Source organism: Triticum aestivum, chromosome 1B, assembly GCF_018294505.1.
Source record: "Triticum aestivum cultivar Chinese Spring chromosome 1B, IWGSC CS RefSeq v2.1, whole genome shotgun sequence".
Lineage (NCBI taxonomy): Eukaryota > Viridiplantae > Streptophyta > Magnoliopsida > Poales > Poaceae > Triticum > Triticum aestivum.
In genome coordinates, this window is record NC_057795.1 from 592,688,548 (window position 1) to 592,714,445 (window position 25,898).

General features: G+C 43.5%; 1 protein-coding gene across 1 annotated transcript; it reads right to left on the reverse strand.

The window, feature by feature from the left end:
- Positions 1-1,062: 1,062 nt before the first annotated feature.
- On the reverse strand, positions 1,063-2,076 carry LOC123096487 (profilin-2). Its single transcript, XM_044518231.1, has 3 exons — positions 1,852-2,076; positions 1,605-1,742; positions 1,063-1,490 (listed from the first exon to the last, which is right to left on the reverse strand). The coding sequence occupies exons 1-3, from the start codon at positions 1,972-1,974 to the stop codon at positions 1,356-1,358; spliced, it is 396 nt and encodes a 131-aa protein (XP_044374166.1). The 5' UTR covers positions 1,975-2,076; the 3' UTR covers positions 1,063-1,355.
- Between the last annotated feature and the right edge of the window lie 23,822 nt (positions 2,077-25,898).

The following is a 25,898-nucleotide window of genomic DNA, read 5'->3' on the forward strand; positions in this document are numbered from 1 at the left end:
TCTGTATGTAGTCTATATTGAAATCTCTAAAAGGCCTTATATTTAGAAACGGAGGGAGTAGTTGTTAAGCGTGTGATCCTACAGGTTCGAAAATAAGCGGACATGACGCGGAATACTTTTCGGTCAATAGTTAACAGCCGGATCTAGAAGCCCTTGTTAACTCCCACATATTCATGAAGTTCTCAAGCGAACCTTCTGTTCCACCATTCCTTTTGCTTCACAATATGTTACAAAATCCGAGCCGGGATATTATCGGTATCCAGATATGTATTGTTTGCGGAATAAATACAATAATAACATATATTTTTTGGAGATTCATGTTGTATATAATAACTATTTGGAAGTTTATATGTATTAACAACTGATTACATAAGTGACTATCGAGTAAGATAGTTCGATATCTTAATCATGACTATGATACGACGCCTATATTTATAGTCATGTTTACTCAATTCTAGCATTAAAATATCTTGTTAGGAATATAAAAGATGGAAAACTATATATTTAATAGCTTTCGATGCTAGGATAGAAAATTCACGCACATAAAGATGAGGGCATAATTTAGACAATTTAACCATAACAACCAAGATATTTGTGTTCAGTGCATACACGATACAACTCTAGTTTTCCATCGACAACACTTTTTGTTTCTTTTTCATTTTCACATGATGCTTCAATACTTGGTTAACAATTGAATTATTCTCGTAGATTTCCCCACTGGTAATATGTATTTCTTAATGTGGCACGACATACAGCAGTATTGCAGTACGTAGTGCAGCAACATGAGTACAAAATGTGTGTGTGAAAAATCTAGTGGTAGCAAGTTGTTTTTAAGGCTAAAGTGCAAAGTTCCGTCTCATTTTTGCGAAAGACCCAATTGTAAGCAACTATGTAATTTCTTGATGATTGTAAACGCAGCCACAACAAAAGAGGACAAGACTTCTTTTTTTTGGGGGGGGGGGGGGGGGGGGGGGGGGGGGGGGGGGGGCGCCGCGACAATAGATGGGATTGCACACAACCTATATATGCGATTGCATTGCAATCAAAGAGGCCTTTTCAAAATAAAATAAAAAGTACTATAAGTTTACAATCGAAAGAAATGTAGCACAAAATTTGTTGTCAACACAATTCATACGACAACCAAAATAATGGACCCACTGAAGAAGAAGGAAAGCCGAAAAGGCATTACAAATGAAACTTGTTAGGGCAACTGGTCATCATGAGCGATGGATGCCAGAGCCGCTTGAAGAGGGAAACAAAAGGCCCACATATATTTCCGTAGATATTTAAAAGAGAATCTTGAAAATTGTGTGATCTGATCATCATCGTGGACGCCGTTATATTGATGGGGTGGCCTACATGCCTTGTTCAACGAGGTAGTCGCCGAGCCTCTCCACCACCATGTTGCACTGCCCAGGGGTCATGGGCTCCTCGTAGGCGCCAACCACCAGCGCCTGCCCGGTCTTCTTGATGGTGATGCCTCCTGCTCCCTGCAGGCCGGATGAGCCGCAAAGTAAGATGACGAAGCACAGGGATCGATCAATCAATTTTTCAAGAACATATATAATTCTAGTAGAAAACTCGAGAGATGCATGCATGCATACCTTCTTGCCACGGATGACGGCCCCAGGTTCACCCTGGATAACCATGTACTTGGCACCTGCAACGAACATGCCGGTGGGGGCGAGGTGCCCCGGCTCGTCGAAGTCCTTCATGATGGCAGTGATCTCGGCGGGCGCGAACTGGAAGCCACACAAAAACCAAAACCAACCAGCACCGTGAGACATGGAGAAACGAATCTACGAGAGATCATACAGGAAATCTGAAGGCGGACGGCATGCCGGCGGTGACCTGGGGGAAGTCGGCGCTCTGGGCCCAGACGGTGCCGTCGTGGCCGAGGATGGCCGCGGAGGCGAGGTGGTGGCCCTCGATGTCGCACATCAGGTGCTCGTCGACGTAAGTCTGCCACGACATCTTGGCTGGCCGGACTTGTGTGCTGCTTCCTTGGACGTTCAAGGTGAGGAGGGGCGTTTCTCTGGGGGAGTGGCGATCGGAGTTCGTTGGCTCTGGTGCGTGGATTGGGCGGTGGACGCCATAAATAGAGGAGGGCGGGGGGCGGAAGAGCGGATCCCCGCGTCGTCCCAGCCACCCGTTGGCCCCTTGGCGCCCTTGCCCCTCGCCGTCTTTCCAGGGGTTGCTTTGCTTGCGGACCTGCCCTGGCTTGGCTCATCCGTCAGGGCCCGACGATCCGTGGGCACCGGTTTTGCTGGAATATTCGGACCTCGCCGCTCCATTTCGGGACGATGTAAACCAGGGTTGAGCCTAGTTGCAAATTTGACGCCGGCCGCTTTTTGTTTTTCCGAACGTGGATGTTCAGATACACTCACTCCATGAATGCACGCATGCAAGCACACACTCATTGTCTCTATTAGCACCTCTGAGATCCTGAGCCCGCATAACACCTTGAGATTGACGAAGTCATTATAGATGCCTCGTATTCGATGGAACGTCTCCTGAACGAACGTCTCGGAAAATGCTGAAATAAATTGAGCAAAACGTGAACAACAGTGTCAAGTCTAAGCTCAGCCGTTGTTTGGCTGATCTTTCATGAGTCCAAACACTTAACGCCCATATGTTAGAAAAACACTTTGATAAATTATGACGTATAACAACTTAAAAAAAAGACGAATAACTAGCTTGGATAATCCAAATTTACAAATGTAGAAAGAATTATGAGACAAAACCATAAGAATACAATGTGGATTTAAGCCATGTTTTCAATTCACACACGCACACAATTGCTATATACAAACGCAAACTCACAAATCTCATCCCATCTTAACAAGGAATAACTAGCGCTACGCTAGAAGCACCTACTATTTACGTGTGAACACAATTCAAAACAAGGGTTAATTCCTGAGCTCCAAATTGTGGAGGAAGCAAACTTGTGGAGTAATTAAGCATGACTATTGACTCGAGACATTTTTTAGCATGAACATTTGGCAAAAAAACATAAATATTTAATATTTATTAAATACGTAAATGAGGTGGGTTTTCTTAAATCCCATTTTTAAAACAAACTAACAAAAATAAAAAAATATAAGAAAACGAACAAACCAGTCATTTGGGCCCGGCACAAGTAAGCCCAGGTGGATATTTCTGCTCACGACATGCGGAATAGGAGGTCTGATCAAGTAGCTAGTGGGTGATAATGTGATGCTTGGGCACAAATTCTATCAGTCACTAGCTAGCGATCCCGCGATGGGTCGACTCTGTTTTCAGCTAATCACTTTTCAACGGCTCATTCGATTCCTATACAGTTTGCTTCAGTTTTCTTTAACCCTTTTCGTCTCTGTTTTTCCTTTATAGGCCTTTTTCTTTTCCTTGCTCCCTTTTTCTTTTTCTTTTTTCTCATCTTCTAGTTTTCTTTTCACTATTTTTCTTCTTCTTTTCTTCTGGGCTTCTTTCTTTAGGTTTTAGTTTCCATTTTCATTTCCATTTCCTTTTTTTCTTCTCATCCACAAAGATATATTTTTTTTAAATAAATTTTTAATTAAACTATTAAAAAAATCAAATGTTTGATATTTTCTAGTACATGATGAACTTTTCCTAAATTTAGAATGGACATTTTAATATCCATCACGAAAGTTTTAGAAATACCTGATGGAGTTTTCAAGAATTACACTATGAACTTTATACTGAATACATGACAAACTTTTTCTTCACTATTTTTCAATTTATATTTTTATTTTCCTTGCTTTTCTGAAAAATCATTTTTGTAAATATGATGTCAAATTTTGAGTAACACATGGCGAATATTTTCTGAATAGAAGACGAACATTTTAATATACACAATCACAGTTTGAAAATTTGCGATGATTGCTTCACATACATGATAAAAAAATATGCAATGAACCTATTAGGAAAAATACATACACAAATTATTTTTAAATACGTGATGGATATTTTTAATATACAACATGACATTTTTTGCAAACATGATGGATAGAAAAAAAACAAATATGGAACACAATGAACATTTTTTTAAATACAATGCACTTTTCGTAAATACATTGTGAATGTTTTTATACACAATGGACCATTCAAAATACACAAGGGACATTTAGTAAATTTAGCAAACTAAAATATTGTATTTTTAAATATTTCGAAATATAAAGAAAGGGAAAACATAAAGTGCAACAAAAGACAAAAAAAAAGTGAAACACACCTATAGGAGATGGCAAAGACACAACTCAAAAAAACAAAGATGGGAAAGAAGATCGGGCTACTACTCGTAATGGCTCGAAAGATTAGGGACGAGGCATAGCAAGTCGTGGGCTTCGGGAGCGTGCGCCACCCACCCATAGCTTAACTTCGAGATACTCCTTCGGTGCTACTTGGCTACTACTTGAACAGAAGGGTTTAGCCCCTTTTGGGCTCCAAATTTTGATGAAAACTTTCTCAGACTGGGTTTTTTTATTTCTTTTTTCCTTTTTCCTTTTTCCTTTTCCTTTTATTTTTTCGTTTTTATTTGGAGAACATTATTTTCATAGAATTCAAAAACAACAAATTCAATAAATGTTAACCAAATTCAAAATTTGTCAATCAAATACAAAACATTTCATCATTTTTTTTAAATGTTCATGAGTTTCAGAAAAATCGTCCAATTCAAAATTCGAAATTCTGAACAATTTTTAAATTTTACAAACATTGTTTTTAATTTGCATGTTTTTAAAACCCAAGAATGTTTTTTGAATTTCACAAACATTTTTCAAATTCAGGACATTTTTTCAGTTCAGAAACATTTTTCAAAATCACAAACACTTTGTGAATTAAAGAACATTTTCAAATTCAGGAACTTTTTTTTCAACTCACATTTATTAATTCAGGAATATTTCTTAAAATTCATGAAGAATTTGGAATTCAATTTTATTTGAAATCCTGAAACATTTCTAATAAACGAAAAAACAAAAACGAAAAAAAGGGAAAAACAGGGCACCCCTCCCCCACATGGGTCGGCCCAAAGTCGCACAGGTGCGAGCGAGGGTTTGCATTACCTTGCTTTCCATCGTGTGGGCTGGGAAATACAAGCTCGTTGTGAATCTTGCTTTCAAGATGCTTCTTGTTGGACTCTAGACAGGCCCAACATGTCTTTATAGCGACATACCTTATGGAACAACATCGTTGTTCCAGTCTAATTGCAGACTTTTTACTAAAATCTTTGAGGTATTTCTTCGAGCAAAGATTAATACCGTGAAGAAGGTGTTTATAAGAGATTTCATTGTAATTTTTAGTCATAGGTCCATATTAGTGTACCTGTAATTGTTATGACTATTAATAAAGTTACATGTGTTTATAGAAAAACCTTACGGGATTTTTTGACAAAAAGAGGATTTGTGCTAAAAAGACAAATGATGAATTTTATTGGCTTAAAATGGTGCATCAAGAAGACACATAACACAATGAGCACACACCCGATATCTGCATAGCTAGGATGCACATATCCAACACCAACTCACACACACGTAAAAACACCCAGCAACTAGTAAGGTCATATAAGATCAAAACTATGTGTAGGCGAGGAAAAAAGAAAAAAAATCAGATTTGCAATCAACAAACTACAAAATTGACCATATCACATCAACCATCCCATGACATCAGATGGACAGTGGTTTTTTTATCAATAACGCATCCAGGAAGGGAGTGACAGTCATGCGTCGCCATTACCGAATCCAACTACAAAGCCAGAATCTATGTGTTTCATCCCAAAATATCAGTCCAAACAATGCCTTCAACAAGGTAACGACATAAAAAGAACATCATCATTACCAGGTATAACCACTCGAATCTGACCTAGACTCTCGTCATGGAGCAGTGAGGCTTTGTCAACTTAGTCAACACAGAGCAGTGACTGTTAGATGTCCATCCAACGGTCGTCGTACTTCTTCAATCTCTGATTTTCCTGCTCCAGCCGCCCAAACCAGCGTCGGCGGGACTGCTTGGTCCCTCCTCCCGTGGCGGGCTGTGCTGCCGCCAGGCCATCCCTCTACCCACCCGCACATCAAGTTATTTTCCGGCGACGTCAGCCTCACCCCGCAGTCGACCAGTCAGCCCTCGGTACTCCCCTCAGCGTGGGCATTCCCTGTTGTGGCTTCGCCGGCTCCGGGTCGTTCCCTTCCAGGGCCTCGTCCTCGTCCACCGCGTTTGTGCTCTCGATGCAGCATGGTCAACATGGTCATCAAACAGCAGCCATCGGAAGAGGGATGTAAGTCGAGAGGATGAAAGTAGGGACCCACACAAGCAAGTGCCTCCTTATTACGCAAAAACTGTGGGGCTCCTCCGGGTCATTCCAGTCTAGGACCTCGCCGTCGTCCACCGCCCTGGTGCTCTTGGCGGTGTGGTCAACGAACGACATCCATCGGAAGAGGACTGTACGTGGAGAGGCTGACAGCTGGGTCCACGGCCGCATGCAAAGAAGTGCCTCTTTATTACGCGCAGAATAATGATTCCTCCACCTGACAGCTGGGACCCACCGGAAGGGCCTCTGTATTTCGCGAAAAAAATGTTCACCTGCTGACAGCTCGGACCCACCAGCTATATCTTCGCATGCAAGGAAGTGCCTCCTTGTGACGCACAAAAAAATAAATACTCCCCCTGCTAGCTGGGACCCACCATAGTGGGAGGCTGACTTGTTTGACGGAGGGCTTAGTCAACTTAGTCAATATGAACGATTCTGGCTCAAGTGACCGTACGATGTCCATCCAACGGCCGCAGTGCTTCTTCAACCTTTGGTCTTCTTGCTCCAGCCATCCAAACCAGCATTAGTCGTGCCGCCTGCTCCTGCCTCCCGTGGCCAGCTCTACTGTCGTGCAGGTGATACGTCTCCAACGTATCTATAATTTTTTATTGTTTCATGCTATTATATTATATGTTTTGGATGTTTTATATGCATCACTACTGGAATTAGCTTATTTGCCGTCTGCCACTTCTTTATCGTCTGCTGGCTGATGACAAAGAAGGTCTTTGCCCTCAGCCACAATAAAACGGATGGCAAAGAAGTGGCTGATGGCAAACAAGGTATTTGCCATCAGCCAATTCTTTGTCGTCTACTGGCCGACGGCAAAGAATCTTTGCCATCAGCCAACAGACGGCAAAGAGGGTGGGTCCAGTTATTGTCTAACCCACTACGACCCACCGGCCCCACCTCTTTGCCGTCCGTCAGTGGACAGCAAAGAGGTGGGTACGTTAACGGCCATCCCGCCCTCGTCCTCTCTCTCTTCTCTCACCGTCTCTCATTCCCCATCCCCACCCACACCCGCGCCGCCGCCGACCCCGTCCGCCATAGCCGGCCGCCCCACACCCCTCCCTTGCGGCGCTTCGACCTCCACCGCACCCCCGCCGCGCCTTCCTCATCGCCCCCCCCCCCCGCCCCTTCTCCTCCATCGCCATCCCCCACCCACAGCCGCACCGCCACCGCCGACCCTGTCCACCGTAGCCGGCCGCCCGCACCCATCCCCTGCGGTGCCCCGACCTCCACCGCGGCCCCGCCGCCCCTTCCGCATCGGCCAGCCGCGCCGCGGCCGTCCCTGCCCCGCCCCATCGCGGCTGTCCGGCCTCGACCGCCGCGACCGTCCGGCCTCCCCCTCCACCGGGTCGCCTCCTCCTCCTACAGGTGAGCTCATCCCCCCTTTTTTGTTTATTAGTTAATTTATTTTTGTTTCTTTTAGTTTAGTTTATGTTTTAGTTATAGTTTTAGTTTAGTTTTAGTTTCAGTTTAGTTTTAGTTTATTTTAGATTAGTTTTAGTTTTACTTTAGTTTAGTTTAGTTTATTATAGATTAGTTTTAGTTTTAGTTTATTTTAGTTTAGTTTATTTTAGATTAGTTTTTGTTTTAGTTTAGAAGAAGAAGAAGAGTAGAAGGAGGAGGAGGCAGAAGAAGAAAGAAGAAAAGAAGAAGAGGGAAAAGGAGAAGAAGAAGAAGAAGAAGAAGAAGAAGAAGAAGAAGAAGAAGAAGAAGAAGAAGAATAAGAGGAGGAGGAGGAGGAGGAGGAGGAGGAGGAGGAGGAGGAGAAAGAAGAAGAAGAAGAAGAAGAAGAAGAAGAAGAAGAAGAAGAAGAAGAAGAAGAAGAAGAAGAAGAAGAAGAAGAAGAAGAAGAAAGCTAGAGGAGAGGAGGAGAAGAAGAAGATCACCGACACCCCGACCCCGACCACCGACACCCCGACACCTGACACCCCGACCACCGACACCTCGACCCCGACCACCGACATCCCGACCCCGACCCCGACACCCTGACACCCTGAGACCCCGACAATCGACACCTGGACCCCCCTACCCCAACCACCGACACCCTGACACCACACCCCGACCCCGACCCCGACACCCTGACACCCCGACCCCGACCCCGACACGACACCCCGGCCCGACACCCCGACCCTGACACCCTGACACCCTGACACCACACCCCGACCCCGACCCCGACACCCTGACACCCTGACCCCGACACGACACCCCAGCACGACAACCCGATCCGGACACCCCGACACCCTGACACCACACCCCGACCCCCACCCCGACCACCGACACCTGACACCCCGACCACCGACACCCTGACACCACACCCACCCTTACCCCTGACCCCCGACACCATGACACCACACGCCGACCCCGACCCCGACACCCTGACACCCCGACCCCGACACGACACCCCGGCACGACACCCCGACCCCAGCACCCCGACACCCAGACACCACACCCCGACCCCGACCCCGACCATCGACACCCCGACACCTGACACCCCAACCACCAATACCCCGACCCCAACCACCGACACCCCGACCCCGACCACCGACACCTCGACCCCGACCCCGACCCCGACATCCCGACACCCTGAGACCCCGACAATCGACACCCCTACCCCCCCACCCCAACCCCGACCCCCGACACCCTGACAGCACACCCCGACCCCGACCCCGACACCCTGATACCTCGATCGACCCCGGACATGATGATGATACAAAAACATCATATATATTTGTGTTGATCAGGTGTATTTTTATTATGTTCAAGATGATGATACACTTAAATTATATACATATTATTATGTTCATGTCAAGTACCCGACCTTTTTATGTTGTACTAATTTTGTTTACTTTTTGTCATTGCAGGTGTTGATAGGATGGTGCGCAAGGGTACAGAGTGCCCCGAGCCTCCTGCGAGCGCTACTGGGAGGGGTGGTTCCATTATTCCACCCCAGCCCCTCCGGAGAGCGCTACTGGATAGTATGCAGACAACTGCGGCGGGCGCTTCTTCTTCGGTTGGGAGAGGTCGGGGGAGGACGAAGAAGGCTGTTAAAGGTGAATGTGGTAGCGGGAGAGGTAGGAAGGCTGCTACGCCTTCCTCGCCGCCACCCTCAACTGATTCACCTAACCACAGGACTGCTTCGTCTAACATGGACCTGTCTTGGACTCCGGTCCATGAGCCTCCGGTCGCTGATCCTTCGCCCCACCAGACTCGGGTCGCCGATCCTTCGCCCCACATGAGTCCGGTCCCAGAGTCTTCATCCCAGAAGACTCCGGTCACGGGATCTTCGTCCCAGAAGACTCCGATCCCGCAGTCTTCTTCCCATGAGACTCCGGAGGCTAGTGTCCCGGAGGATGGTAGCGAGGACACCTTTTCAGATGATAGCTACAGCGACAACGAGCTGGTTGAGAAGGGTAAGAAGGTCTACAGGCGTGGCTATACAAAGTTCCTGCCCGTGCCGACAACCCCCGACCAGAGGTGGTTGATTGCGCCTAAAAGGTTGAAGTAAGTGCATTTACTATTTTTTAACCTTTTGCCTTCATGTTCCTTCAAATTAATATCTAATGTGTTGGCCTTGTCATACTGCAGGGGCTGGGTATACCCCCGTGACCGTGGTGTCCGCAGGCGCAACCAGGTCCTTGGCACGCTTTGCCGGCAGCACTTCCCTGGGTGGGTCACGATGCCCGGTGAGGGTCTGGTTCCACAGCTAGCACTGAGCTGGGAGTTGTACTCTGTTGCCCCGGCCCCTCCGGGGGAGATGGTCGCCGGTGTCGCGTGCGGGACGATGGCTGACATTGTGTTCTGTCGATTTTGGGTAATTTTTCCTTTACAAAATTAAAAATGAACACTACCTAGCTAGTGATTGTACTAATCATTGTTGTCTTCTTTGATTGCAGACCTTCTATAGGGTTTCATAGGGAGAACAGGAGGCCGCGGCTATGGTTGTCGAAGCCGAGTGCAAGCGCCTACTTCAGAACTTACGACACAAGGCTCGGGTGCAGGCCGTCGAGACTACTATGCCTCGAAGGGTATTAGGAGGGCCAAGAAGTGTCGTGGCAAGTTTCTGAGTAGGGAGAAGTACTTGGCGGTAATTATACCTATTCTTAAGGCCTTGAACTTAGTTTTCTTGATTTCATTCATAGCGTTGAAATTTCTCTTGACTCACTTAGGTGCCCCCGAGATGGTGTGTGGATAAGATGGACTGTTGGGAGGCGTGGGTGGATGCGTGGTGCTCTCCCCAATGGCCAGTAGAACACCAAAGGGCCAAGGATAAGCGCGACCAAATGGAAGTTGTGCCACACCATCAAGGGAGCTCCAACCTGTTTGAGTACGGGGATAACTGGGTATGTGGTTTGCTACATGATTCATGCAATTTCATTCTTCATGGTAGCATTTATCCTTTCCAAAATGACTTAATATGCTTAGTTAGTTAAAAAAAGGCATAACTACCTTGGATAGTTCATTTATGACATATTTAGCTCTAAAATGACATAATAACCTTTAGATAGCTCTATAAAATGACTTAATATGCTTTAGTTAGTTAAAAAATGGCATAACTACCTTCGATAGCTCAATAACAACCTAAATTAATCTTAGTTAGTTCATTCATGACATAATTATCTCTAAAATGGCATACTAACCTCAGATAGCTCTATAGAATGCCTAAATATGTTATAGTTAGCTAAAAAATAGCATAACTACCTTGCATAGCTCAATAATGACATAATTAGCATACTTTGGTCAAAGATGGCATAATAATCTTGGTTACCTCAAAAATGACCTAAACTTAGCTTATTTTCCTTGAAAATGACATAATAACCTTTCTTAGCTCCAAAATGACCTATTTACATAGCAATATCATTCTTCATGCTAGCTTGAGCCCTTAACTAATATTTTGTTCCTCTCTCAGGCGCACCACCACAAGAAGCCCGTGCCAAGTCTATTCGACCTCTATGGCATGGCCCATATGGCCCCGGACAAGAAGGCCAAGCCATTCACGGAGTCTGACCTAGATCATCCAGTGAGCTTCACCAACATATCCTCCCACCAAAAGCTTGTGAAGTACAGAGACGAGGGGAAGACGAGGAAAGGGGAGGACTTTAACCTGAGCCAGGATCCTTTTGATACAGAGCTGGTGATGATATCTGGTGGCGGGAGGTCCCATGGCTCTCAAGCAATTGGTGATGGACTGATACGTTGTCCTAAGACTCTCGCGCAGATCAAGAAGTGCCTGAGTAGCTCTGATCTGGAGATAACGCCTCGTGCACGGCCCGCGAAGCTCGCCATCACGGTTAGTTATACAGACTCTCTCACCTTTCCTCCATTACATTGTGTTGGCGTCCGTCGATGATTACGATGCTAACGAGGAGTGATGTGTTGCAGGCAGCGGCTGAGAAAGAGAGATTGAAGACCCAGGCGCTTTTGGAGGAGGCAAAAAGGGAGGCGGTGGAGAGGGAGAGGGAGGGGGAGGAGATAATGTCTAAGCTGTTGGAGGAGGAGAGGAACCGGAACGAGGCATCTCACCGGGCCCTATACGAGCTCATCGTGGTACGTTTCTCGTGCATATTATCCCAATCATGCACGTAATGTTCGCATTACTAACTAATATGACTGACTCATGAGAACCAAATGTGCAGACCATGTGCGAGAAAAACGGTCAGGCCCCTCCGCTGATGCCCCAGATTGCTCCGGTGACCACGGTGAGTTTGATTTGAATGGTCCTTAGTTACTAGTATTCACATTTCAGTTTGCATCATGCTAATGAGACATTATTGGAAATGATCTTTGGTTCAGCTTCGCTCCCAACAAGCATCGACCAATCCTTCCGCGTCTGGCAATGTCGGAACCCGACCAGTCCTTCACCTCCGTCTGCCACTGGCGCAGCCCCGACCATTCCTACACCTCCGTGATAACGGTATTTTTCTTCTTATTTAGCCTGCTTAGTCCATTTATAACATAATTTAGCCTATTTAGTCAACAAATGACATAATAAGATGAATAAAATCAAGGAAGAGGAAGGAAAGAAGGAATAGGAAGAAAAGAAGAAGAAGAAGAAGAAGAAGTGCTAACCTCATAAATGTCATATATTTAGCTTGTTGTCCTCTAAAATGACACAATAAGCTTAGTTAGGTCAAAATGGCATAATTTGCTACGTTAGCTCAAAAATGGCATTTTTCTTCTTATTTAGCCTATTTAGTCCATTTATGACATAATTTAGCCCATTTTGTCCACAAATAACATAATAAGATGAAGAAAATCAAGGAAGAGGAAGAAAATAAGAACTTCTTCTTCTTCTTCTTCTAGTCTTCTTCTTCTTCTTCTTCTTCTTCTAGTTTTCTTCTTCTTCTTCTTCTAACTTTCTTGTTTCCCATTTTGCAGATTTAATTCACTATATGGAAGCTTGCATGGATGGAGTGCTTGTTTCTCTGTTCTTCTTTTCGTTTGTATCAAAGAATAATGTGGAACTTGTTATATGGATGCATGGAACAATGTGTTGGATGAACATTGTGATATTAGTGTAAGATGTATGGATGAAACTGTGTTTCTTATGTCATGGATGGAGCTATGTGTTGGATACATCATATAGCTCCGTCCGTTGTCTTTGCCGTCTGCTGGCCTCAGATGGCGGATGACACAATCCTTTGCTGTCCGTTTCTAGGAAGCGGACGGCAAAGAAGGCCTTTGCTGTCACCTGTTCAGACGTACAGTTTGTCGTCTGCTGGGAGACGGCAAAGAAGTTTGCCGTCCAGGATCTATGCCTTTGCTGTCTGCCATGGTGGACGACAAAGAAGCTGATTCTAGTAGTGCATTTATATACTATTTTATATTATTTTTGGGACTAACCTATTAACTTAGAGCCCGATGCCAGTTTCTGTTTTTTGCCTGTTTTAGAGTTTCGCAGAAAAGGAATACCAAACGGAGTCCAAACGGAATAAAACTTTCGTGATGATCTTTCTTGGACAAGAAGCAAACCAGGAGACTTGGAGATGAAGTCGGATATGCAACAAGGCGACCACGAGGGTGGAGAGCGCGCTGATGATCCACAAGTGTAGGGGATCTATCATAGTCCTTTCGATAAGTAAGAGTGTCGAACCCAACGAGGAGCAGAAGGAAATGATAAGCGGTTTTCAGTAAGGTTTTCTCTGCAAGCACTGAAATTATAGGTAATAGATAGTTTTGTGATAAGATAAATAGTAACGAGCAACAAGTAAATAAAGTAAATAAAGTGCAGCAAGGTGGCCCAATCCTTTATGTAGCAAAGGATAAGCCTGGAAAATTTCTAATAATGAGATAGGAGCTCCCGAGGACACATTGGGAATTATCGTCAAGCTAGTTTTCATCACGCTCAAATGATTCGCGTTCGGTACTTTGATAATTTGATATGTGGGTGGACCGGTACTTGGGTACTGCCCTAACTTGGACAAGCATCCCACTTATGATTAACCCCTATTGCAAGCATCCGCAACTACAAAAAGAAGTATTAAGGTAAACCTAACCATAGCATTAGACATATGGATCCATAACAACCCCTAACGAAGCAACACATAAACTAGGGTTTAAGCTTATGTCACTCTAGCAACCTATCATCTACTTATTACTTCCCCATGCCTTCCTCTAGGCCCAAATAATGGTGAAGTGTCATGTAGTCGACGTTCACATAACACCACTAGAGGAAAAGACAACATACATCTCATCAAAATATCGAACGAATACCAAATTCACATGACTACTAATAGCAAGACTTCTCCCAAGTCCTCAGGAACAAACATAACTACTCACAAAGCTTATTCATGTTCATAATAAGATGGGTAATAATATGCATAAAGGATCTGAACATATGATCTTCCACCAAGTAAACCAATTAGTATCAACTACACGGAGTAATCAACACTACTAGCAACCCACAGGTACCAATTTGTGGTTTTGATACAAGATTGGATTCCATTGGTACCTCGGAAAAATAACTTCTTTAAGCATTTTAATAGAAGTGTTATGATTAGCACTACTAGTTGGAATAGCTTCTACCCACTTAGTAATGTAATCAACAACAACTAAGATCTGTGTATAACCATTAGAGGCAGGAAAAGGTCCCATATAATCAAAGCCCCAAACATCAAACGGTTCAATAACAAGAGAGTAATTCATAGGCATTTGTTGACGTCTACTAATGTTACCTATTCTTTGACATTCATCACATGATAAGACAAACTTACGAGCATCTTTGAAAAGAGTAGGCTAATAAAAACCAGATTGTAGTACCTTGTGTGCAGTTCTATCTCCGGCGTGGTGTCCTCCATAAGATTCAGAGTGACACTTATGTAGAATCTGTTCCTGCTCATGCTCAGGCACACAACGTCTAATAACACCATCTACTCCTTCTTTATAAAGGTGTGGATCATCCCAGAAGTAATGTCTTAAATCAAAAAAGAACTTTTTCTTTTGCTGGTATGTGAAACTAGGCGGTATAAATTTAGCAACAATGTAATTAGCATAATCAGCATACCAAGGAGCAGTATGAGAAGCATTGACAACCGCTAATTGTTCATCAGGAAAGCTATCATTAATAGGCAGTGGGTCATCAAGAACATTCTCTAACCTAGACAAGTTACCTGCAACGGGGTTCTCAGCTCCTTTTCTATCAATAATATGCAAGTCAAATTCTTGGAGCAAGAGAACCCATCTAATAAGTCTAGGCTTAGCATCTTTCTTTTCTATAAGATATTTAATAGCAGCATGATCAGTGTGAATAGTAACTTTGGAATCAACAATATAAGGTCTAAACTTATCACATTATAACACAACTGCTAAGAACTCTTTTTCAGTAGTAGCGTAATTTCTCTGGGCAGTATCAAGAGTCTTACTAGCATACTGGATAACATTCAAATTCTTATCGACTCATTGCCCAAGAACAACTCCTACAACATAATCACTAGCATTGCACATAATTTCAAAAGGTAAATTCCAATCAGGTGGCTGAACAATAGGTGCAGTGATCAAAGCTTTCTTAAGTGTTTCAAAAGCTTCTACACAATCATCATCAAAGACAAAAGGGATATCTTTTTGCAATAAATTAGTCAGAGGCCTAGAGATTTTAGAAAAGTCCTTAATGAACCTCCTATAAAAACAGGCATGACCAAGGAAACTTCTTATACCTTTTATTTCCTTGGGACATGGCATCTTTTCAATAGCATCAACTTTGGCTTTATCAACTTCAATACCTCTCTCGGAGATCTTGTGCCCCAAGACAATGCCTTCATTAACCATAAAGTGACACTTTTCCCAATTCAAGACGAGACTAGTGTCTTCGCATCTCTGCAAAACTCGATCAAGATTGCTCAAACAATCATCAAAGGAGGATCCATAGACGGAGAAGTCATCCATGAATACCTCACAAATCTTTTCACAAAAATCAGAGAATATAGCCATCATGCATCTTTGAAAGGTAGCAGGTGCATTACATAAACCAAAAGGCATACGTCTATAAGCAAAAGTACCAAAAGGGCAACTAAAAGTAGTTTTAGATTGATCCTTCGCTGACACATGTATCTGAGAGAAACCAGAATAACCATCTAGAAAGCAAAAATGTGTGTGTTTAGATAGCCTTTCTAGCATTTGATCAATAAAAGGTAAAGGGTGATGATCTTTCTTAGTAGCTTTATTCAACTTACGGAAATCAATTACCATCCTATAACCTATTATATTTCTTTGCGGGATCAATTCATCTTTATCATTAGGAACGACGGTAATACCTCCCTTTTTAGGGGCACAATGGACAGGGCTTACCCATTCACTATCAGCAATGGGATAAATAATACCTGCCTCAAGGAGCTTTAGTATCTCCTTTCTTACCACTTCCTTCATCTTGGGATTTAATCATCTTTGAGGATCTCTAACTGGTTTGGCATCTTTCTCCACTGAAATCTTGTGTTGACATAATGTGGGACTAACGCCCTTAAGGTCATCCAGAGTATATCCAATAGCTGCACGGTGCTTCTTTAGAGTTTTCAATAATCTTTCTTCTTCTTTCTCTGAAAGGTTAGCACTAATAATAACAGGATATATTTCTTTTTCATCAAGATAAGCATACTTAAGATTATCAGGTAATGGTTTGAGTTCAAACACGGGATCACCCTTGGGTGGAGGGGGATCCCCAAGAATTTCAACGGGAAGGTTATGTTTCAGCATAGGTTCCTATTTAAGAAACACTTCATCTATTTATTCCCTTTCCTTCATAAGCATATCGTTTTCATGGTCTAGGAAATATTGTTCTAACGGATCAGTTGGAGGAACAGCAATGGAAGCAAGACCAATAATCTCATCCTTACTAGGTGGTTACCTTTCACGAGGTTGTCTACTAAACTTAGCAAAATTAAACTCATGAGACATACCATATATGCCAACAGTGACAGTATTCCTTTCACAATTAATCTTAGCACTAGAAGTATTCAAGAAGGGCCTACCAAAAATAACGGGACAGAAGGCATCTTGTGGGGAAGCAAGAACAAGAAAATCAGCTGGGTATTTAACCTTCCCACACAAAACTTCGACATCTCTAACAATCCTAATAGGTTTAATGGTATCCCTATTAGCAAGCTTAATAGTAACATCAATGTCTTCTAATTCAACGGGTGCAATGTCGTGCATAATTTCTTTATAAAGATCATAAGGTATCGCACTAGCACTGGCACCCATATCACATAAGCCATGATAACAATGATCTCCTATTTTAACAGAAATAACAGGCGTGCTACGACAGGTCTACGTGTCTTAGTATCAGGTCTAGGAATATTAGCAGTCTGACCACAGAAAGAAATAACATGCCCATCTAAGTCCTCATCCAAGAGATCTTTAACCATAGCAATACTAGGTTCAACATTAATTTGCTCAGGAGGTGTATAATTCCTAGTATTACTCTTACAAACAATAGTCGAAGCTTTAGCATGGTCCTTTATCCTAACAGGAAAAGGAGGTTTTTCAACATAAGCAGTAGGAACAGTAGGATCACTATAGGTAATAATCTTTTCTTCGACTGTAATAGGTGCAACTACTTTCACTTCAACAGGAGGATTATATTTAAACCACTTCTCCTTAGGGAGATCAACGTGAGGAGCAAAAGATTCACAAAAAGTAGCTACTATCTCAGAGTCAAGTCCATACTTAGCGCTAAATCCACGAAAAACATCGGTATCCATAAAAGATTTAACACAATCAAACTTGGATGTCATACCTGACTCCTTACCATCATCGGAACCCCAATCTTCAGAGTTGCGTTTAATTCTTTCCAATAAGTCCCATTTGAAATCAATAGTCTTTAGCATATAAGAACCAGCACAGGAAGTATCGAGCAGGTTGCGATTATCAAGAGAAAGCCGAGCATAGAAATTCTGAATAATCATTTCCCGAGAGAGCTCATGATTGGGGCACGAATATAACATTGACTTAAGCCTCCCCCAAGCTTGAGCGATGCTTTCTCCTTCGTGAGGCCAGAAATTATATATGTAATTATGATCACGATGAACAAGATGCATAGGATAGAACTTCTGGTGAAATTCCAACTTCAATAGCTTATAATTCCAAGATCTTGTATCATCACATAGCCTATACCATGTCATTGCATCTCCCTTCAAAGATAAAGGGAAGACCTTCCTTTTGACAACTTCATCGGGAATACCTGCAAGCTTAAATAATCCACAAACTTCATCCACAAAGATAAGGTGTAAATCGGGATGCAATGTTCCATCTCCTGCAAATGGATTAGCTAGCACTTTCTCTATCATACCCGCAAGAATCTCAAAGTAAATATTTTCATCAAGTTCAGTAGGTTGAGGAGCAACTCTTTGCTCTTCTGGTTCGGGTGAAGATACCCCAAACAAGCCCCTCAAAGGATTAGTTTCCATAGTGACAAGTAACAGAAAATTTCAGCACACTATATAAATGTTTCCTTACCAAGTTCCACTCACCAAAAGCGCGACACTTCCCGGCAACGGCGCCAAAAAAGAGTCTTGATGACCCACAAGTGTAGGGTATCTATCGTAGTCCTTTCGATAAGTAAGAGTGCCGAACCCAACGAGGAGCAGAAGGAAATGATAAGCAGTTTTCAATAAGGTTTTCTCTGCAAGCACTGAAATTATAGGTAATAGATAGTTTTGTGATAAGATAAATAGTAATGAGCAACAAGTAACTAAAGTAAATAAAGTGCAGCAAGGTGACCCAATCCTTTCTGTAGCAAAGGATAAGCCTGGGCAATTTCTAATAATGAGAAAGGAGCTCCCGAGGACACATTGGGAATTATCGTCAAGCTAGTTTTCATCACGCTCAAATGATTCGCGTTCGGTACTTTGATAATTTGATATGTGGGTGGACCGGTACTTGGATACTGCCCTAACTTGGGCAAGCATCCCACTTATGATTAAACCCTATTGCAAGCATCCACAACTACAAAAAGAAGTTTTAAGGTAAACCTAACCATAGCATTAGACATATGGATCCATAACAACCCCTAACGAAGCAACGCATAAACTAGGGTTTAAGCTTCTATCACTCTAGCAACCCATCATCTACTTATTACTTCCCCATGCCTTCCTCTAGGCCTAATAATGGTGAGGTGTCATGTAGTCGACGTTCACATAACACACTAGAGGAAAAGACAACACACATCTCATCAAAATATCGAACGAATACCAAATTCACATGACTACTAATAGCAAGACTTCTCCCATGTCCTCAGGAACAAACGTAACTACTCACAAAGCATATTCATGTTCATAATCCGAGGGGTAATAATATGCATAAAGGATCTGAATATATGATTTTCCACCAAGTAAACTAATTAGTATCAACTACACGGAGTAATCAACACTACTAGCAACCCACAGGTACCAATTTGTGGTTTTGATACAAGATTGGATACAGGAGATGAACTAGCACTACAAAAAAATACACTTCCGTGATGATATGTGTTTGTCATAGTAGGTCGCGTTTTTTGTCATGCATGTACATCCATGACAAATTTATGACAGAATCAAGATAGTCATACATGTGTTGTCGTAGAAGTGTTCCATGACATTACCGAAATTATCATCACGGAAGTATCTACTTCCATGACGATAAATCGCGCGTCACAGAAGTGCTCTCGTCAATGGTGACCGACACGTGGCATCCACCGTAACGGAACGCCGTTAAGCTATCGGGTCAGGTTTTGGATACAGTAATCCGTTAACAGCCCCGACCAATGGGGATTTTTCCACGTGTAAAATCAGCATTGGGTGGAGGAAACACGTGTCGGCGCACCGTTGGGACAGATGTCATCCACTCATTGGACAGAAGGCGCCTATGATACGTCGACACATGGCACAGCCCAACAGAGGCCCATTCCTGTGAAAAGGCCGGCATGTTTGACTTGGTCAAAAGGTGGCGGGCCGGCCCATGGAAAGCCTGTTAACGACATGTTCGCATATAGCCCATTTATAGCCCGCTAACCCAAGGCCCGTTACGCCCTATCCGAATTAGGCCCAGTAGCATCATTTGGGCCATCCAATATGATTCCATCCCGTTTTCACTTCTGGCCCATGTATGGCCCATGATGTCTTTCGGCCCATATGAGGCCCTATGTAACTCTTGGCCTATTAACGGCCCGTGGTGAAACTGGCCCGCAATGAACAGTGTATCACTTTACACCCATTAACGGCCCGTGGTGAAACTGGCCCGTAATGAATAGTATATCACTTTATACCCATTAAGGGCCCGTTATTCAGTTGGGTCGTTTCCAGCAAATGTTATCTTTTGGCCTTCTCAGAGCCCATTTATTATTGGGCTCATTTCCAGCATTCGTTTACTTATGGCCCGTTACTGTCATTTTTTGCTTGTGGGCCAAATTCAGCCCGTGGTTACATCGGCCCATTTGTGGTCCGTTAATACGTTGGGCCGTTTTCATAGCGTCATCAAATACGGCCTATTAACGATGGCCCGTTATGGTCATACGACCCGTATAAGGCCCATTGATGATACGGCCCGTAGAAGGCCCATTGATGATACGGCCCGTAGAAGGCCCATTGTTTCTACGGCCCGTAGAAGGCCCATAGTTTCTACGGCCCGTAGAAGGCCTACTGTTTCTACGGCCCGTAGAAGGCCCACTGTTTCTATGGCCCATAAGAGGCCCAGTGTCACTACAGTAAATATTAGCCCATGGTTATTGTGGCCTAGTCTTAAAAATAACTGCATTGACTACAAGCAAACAAATGAACAAGATAACAAGGAAATAAATAAGCAAGCAACTTATGCTAGGCTATCACGGCTGTTACACATATTACATCCACTGGGCATCAAAGTTCGCCACCGGTGCAAATATAGGGAACAAAGCAGCATATCATATACACTGGTTGTCAAAGTTGGCGACCAGCGCAAATAAACGCTGCAGCAAAACAAATCCAAAACTAAAACCACTTCAGAAGATCTCAAGAAACAATATCCTGGGTACCCATAATGCTGGCAAGATGCTTAGCAAGCTTATTAACTTTCTCTTGTTTGGCGCTTAAATCCTCCAGCGCTTGCTATTGCACCAGAAAATATGCATCTGAATTCTGCAGGGACTTCCTCAGTCCTTCAGCTTCCTGTCATAGCACATCTGATCGATGTCTTTCAACTTGAAGTTTTGACTCAAGAAGATGAACTGATTTAGGCAGCGAGTTCGAAGAGCTTGTTCCAGCAGTAGTGGCCAGTAACTCAAACACTACATCAAGACAGGACTTTTGGGTTCCCTCACTGTCGTCAAGATAGTTTTATCAGCTTTCTTGGAGACCAACAGGGATGTCTCACTATCTTGAACCTTATCTGCATTACTTCCTTTACCATTGGATAATGCGGTACTGTTCTCCAATATTTTGTCCACATTCTAAAAGAGTAACAAGCAGACACATCACATGTTTACCATGTTGTATATGAAACTCATTTTGGTAAATGAGTTCAGTAGTAAAGTGGACAGGATAACAACATGAAACAAACATATATCTATGTACCATGGTCACTTTATGGTCTATATCATTCTAGTTTTTGTTGCCAAATCAAGATAGAGACACAGTTCAAATAATATTTGTTCAAGACAAAGCAGAATAGACAGAATATAAGTGTGGGTAACTATAGAGCAATAACAACACTTGTAATGTGCATAACATGAGAACATAACTGTTTATTCAATTGAAACTGAAATCAACATAGAGCAGGTTACAACAGCAAACCAGTTAAAGAAACAGGTTTAAAACATACCTGTTGCACCATTGGAGTTTCAATTCCATCCTTCAAATTTGAAAATAGTTGGTATGAGTAAATATAGTAATGCAAGAGCAAAGGAGTATGAACCATAGCTACAGAACCTGACCTGAGAACAAATCTTCTTCTCCTTTAAGCGTTGAGTTGGGATTCGGATTGGTGGTCCTCGTGCTTTGGGCACTGCAGTTCCCTTACTAATCGCTCGTGTTTGGGTGCTCTGTGGTGGAGACGGTGCTGTGTCAACTGGAACTGGGTTACTATCTGTCGGGGTTGGGGTTAGAAGGGGTGTAGCTGGTTCTCTGTCCAACTGGGTAGGGGTACAATATGCGAGAGTCTGGTTTATGTGTGGTGGATCTGGTCCTTCGGCAAGTACAACCGTGGTTGTATCTGCATCAACTGATAGCACTATCTTTTCTGAAAACCGTGTTGTTACTCCCTTAGATACTGCCATCACACTCTCCAACTCAAATGGCTGATAAACAAGAAAAGTAATTGAAAGTATAGACATTGTATGATAGACATGTGCAATGGATAGTGGGGAATAAAAGAGGGCATGAAATAATTCATATTTATGTTGTCTAACCAAACAGGATAGCATGACACAATTTCACATATATGATGGCTAACTAAACAGGATAGTATGACACAATTTCACATTATGATGGCTAACTAAAAAATATGGAAATACATAGTTCAAAATATGAGACTATGTAAACAGGATGACATGACATAACTATATAATGTGTTTATTAAATAGGTTGGCATGCCATAATTCACATACATTCATGGATAGAATGCCATAATTCTAAATATGATGACTGTAAACACTAAACAGGATGAGATGATATAACTATATGATGTCTTTATTAAATGGGTTGCATGCCATAATTCAGATAGATGATGTGTATGTACTATGTAAACATGATGGCATGATATAATTCAAATATATGATTTATATAGTAAGCAAGTAAGCAGATGGCAATCTATATATGATGTAAAAACTAAGCAATGCGAGATAACATGCATGACATGGCTAATATAACCCTGCCAAGTTTGAGCATAGACCTCAGGGGGGAAATAGGACTGGTCATCAGTCTCTGAATCCTCCTCTGAGGAGCTCTCTCTAGCCAGCAAGATGTCTGCTTCAGCAGGTAGCATTGTCTACTCTGAATACCTTGTTTTCACTCCAGATACTTCCATCACCACTTCAAATGGCTGATGCACAGGAAGAGTAGTTGTATATACAAACGTTGTCGACAAATGGAACACGTAATACAAAAAATGATAGCATGATATAATTCACATACATGATGATTGGCTAAACAGCATGGCATTGCATAATTCACATATATAATGCCTTTGCAACAAGATAGCATTGTATAATTCACATATATAATGTCTTGCAACAAGATGGCAATGAATAATTCACATATATGGTAATTAGACACTGAATAGGTGGCATTCACACAAAGCATGTCTAAACTAATCAAATGGCATAGTAATGCGAGACACCATACGCACGATATGAGCAACATAACCCTGCCAAGTTAGAGCATACACCTCGGGGGGGGGGGAATAGGACTGGTCATCTGCCTCTGAATCCTCCTCTAAGGAGCTATCCGTAACCAGCGAGATATGCGCTTCGTCAGATAGCATAGTGTACTCAGAAGACCTTGTTTTCACTCCAGAATTTGCCATCACCGTGTCAAATGGCTGATGGACACGAAGAGCAGTTGAATGTACTAACATTGTTGGCAAATGTAATATGTAAAAAAAGGATGGCCTGATATAATTTACATATAAGATGACTGGCTAAGCAGGATGGCATTGCAAAATTCACATATATGATGCCTGGCTAAACAAGGTGGCATTGCATAATTCACATAAACGATGAATAAACTAAACAGATGGCATTCGCACAAAGAATGTCTAAACTAAGCAGATGACATATTTTATGTATATAGTAAGCAATGCAAGACACCATATGCATGATATAACCAACATCAGCATGCCAAGCTAGAGCGAAGACCTCAGGGGGTAAATAGGAGTTATCTTCTCCTTTTGAATCCCCCTCAGAACAGATATCTTCCTCTCGATTACAATCCAAAATGCGTGGAGGGGGGCTGCCTTTGCGCCTACCATGGAGCGATGTCTGCATGAAATTATATTGCCACGCAAGGCTCGTCTCTTTTGCTCTACATGTTCAGTTCCATTGTTTACAATAATTGTCATGCATAGGAATAAAACATAGTGAGATTATGTAAGGAGTGCATGCACAAATCCAGAGTGATGGTAGCAACCTGTGGATAGACCCAAAACCAACAATAGCAAGCAGATAATGGCTTCAGTTAATAAATACAGATAATGGCTTCTTTACTGTTTATTTCCCACCCAACATGAAACTCATAGTAGACACCGGAGATTAACCAGATAGTAGATAGATACTATTGATAGCGGCCCCGATATGTACCCCACAACCATTTAAAAACTCAAGTTTGACCATTAGTTTGGAGCTGACTCAGAGTCTAATCGGTGAACAGGACGATAAAGTAGCATGTAATATTAAGCGATGCATAACGTAAGCAGACACGAAAGAGTGCAACCTCTCTTGCGGACCCGTGTAGCCCTCGAGGTCATCTGCTTGGTTGATGATTGTAATGCAGTTTTCATGGCTGCCAGCGGCGGGGAAGAAGATCTGAGGCGGCGAAAGACAGTCTGGAGGCCGGATCCCTGCTGTGCTGGACCCTTCTATCGTGGGAGCAGCTGAGCTGGGGTGGACAGTGGCGCAGCAAGAGCGGGACAAACCATCCAAGGTTTTCTTTGACAACTATCTATAAGAGAAGTAATTCTGTAAGGGCTCGTTTGAATTGGAGGATTCCAACAATGCAGGAATAGGAAATAGACAAGAATAGGATAGGAATGCACGTGCAAAACAGAGAATTTAAAAACACAGGATTTCTGCCAATCTGGGTGTTTGATTCACAACAATTGGAAGATCACAGGATGCAAAGAAGCATGGTGAGATTAAGTCAAACCACAAGAAAATGTACAGTTATAATGCTATTATGCTACTATCTCTTAGTCTTGTGCTTCATGAATAGGAATTTGAAAAGGAGGACAAGTGAAAAATTAAAATTCCTACGTTTTTTCTTTCAAGGAGACACTAAAGGAACAAATCTGTGTGCTTAGTGGACAATATATGTAACATGTAGAGTAAAAAAGAGATGCAACAAGTGTAGGACCTCTTTGGCGAAGCCATGTCGATCTCAGCATGATTGGGTTGGCCGGTGAGGATGCTCCGGCTGACTTTGCTGTCGGAGGAGGGGAAGAAGATCTTAGGCGTCTGGAGATGGAGCCCGAGGTACTGCTCGGCTGTGATGGAGGGTTTCGTCGTTGGAGCAGCTCCGGTGAGTTGTACGACGCCGAGGCTGAAGCAGGACAGGAGAGACAACGAACAACGTCAACCTGAGTGGAATTCTAATAGCATCTCCAATACATGACGTAAAATACATAACCACAAAGTGCTAGATGTAAAATACATCAGCCGCTCATCTCTGAACTTAACTGTCGAAACTGAACTTAACCATCGAAACTGAACCTAACTGTCGAAACTGAATTTTGCTGTCGAAACTGAATTTTGCCGTCAAAACTGAACGCACTAGCAAGGTGAGGCTACACGTCGGTCGACTGACTTTTTCATCTCTGGTCAGTCGATTTTGCAGCCATTGGATACGAAATCAAGGGCCTACGGTTCATCTTCAACCTCCACCCCCCTGAGCCGCCAGCCACCACCGGCCAAACAGCAGCCCCCCGCCGCCCGCGGCCGGCGGTGCGCCGCCCCGCCCTTCCCGAAAACACTCCCCACCGCCGGTCCACCGCCACCCCAGCCATCCCTCTAGGCCCCCCCCCCCGTGCCGAGCTTTTTCTCTGGTGATCCCCACGCCACCGCCCCGCCAACGCCCCGCCACCGCCGGCGACCACTGCCCCCATCCTGAACCCTAAGATAGATAGTGGGGTACCTCTCCGGCAAGCCCCCCTCCCCGCTGCGGCTGGTTCTTCCTTCACCCCGGCGAGCCCACCCCTTGAAAATCGACTGACCCAAAAGTCGATTCAGTCGACTGAAGTGTAGCTAAATCGGAGCAGCATCGCAAGGAAGAGCAAGAGCGAGAGCAGCAGCGCGAGCAAGAGCAATAGCAATAGCAGACCAGGCAGGGGACCGAGAGCAAGAGCAGAGCAGTAGCGCGAGCGAGAGCTAAAGCAGCAGCAGCTCCTACTGATGTGGACGTCGCCGCCGAGGGAGCAACACCGTGGAGGAAGTGGCCGGCGACGCCGC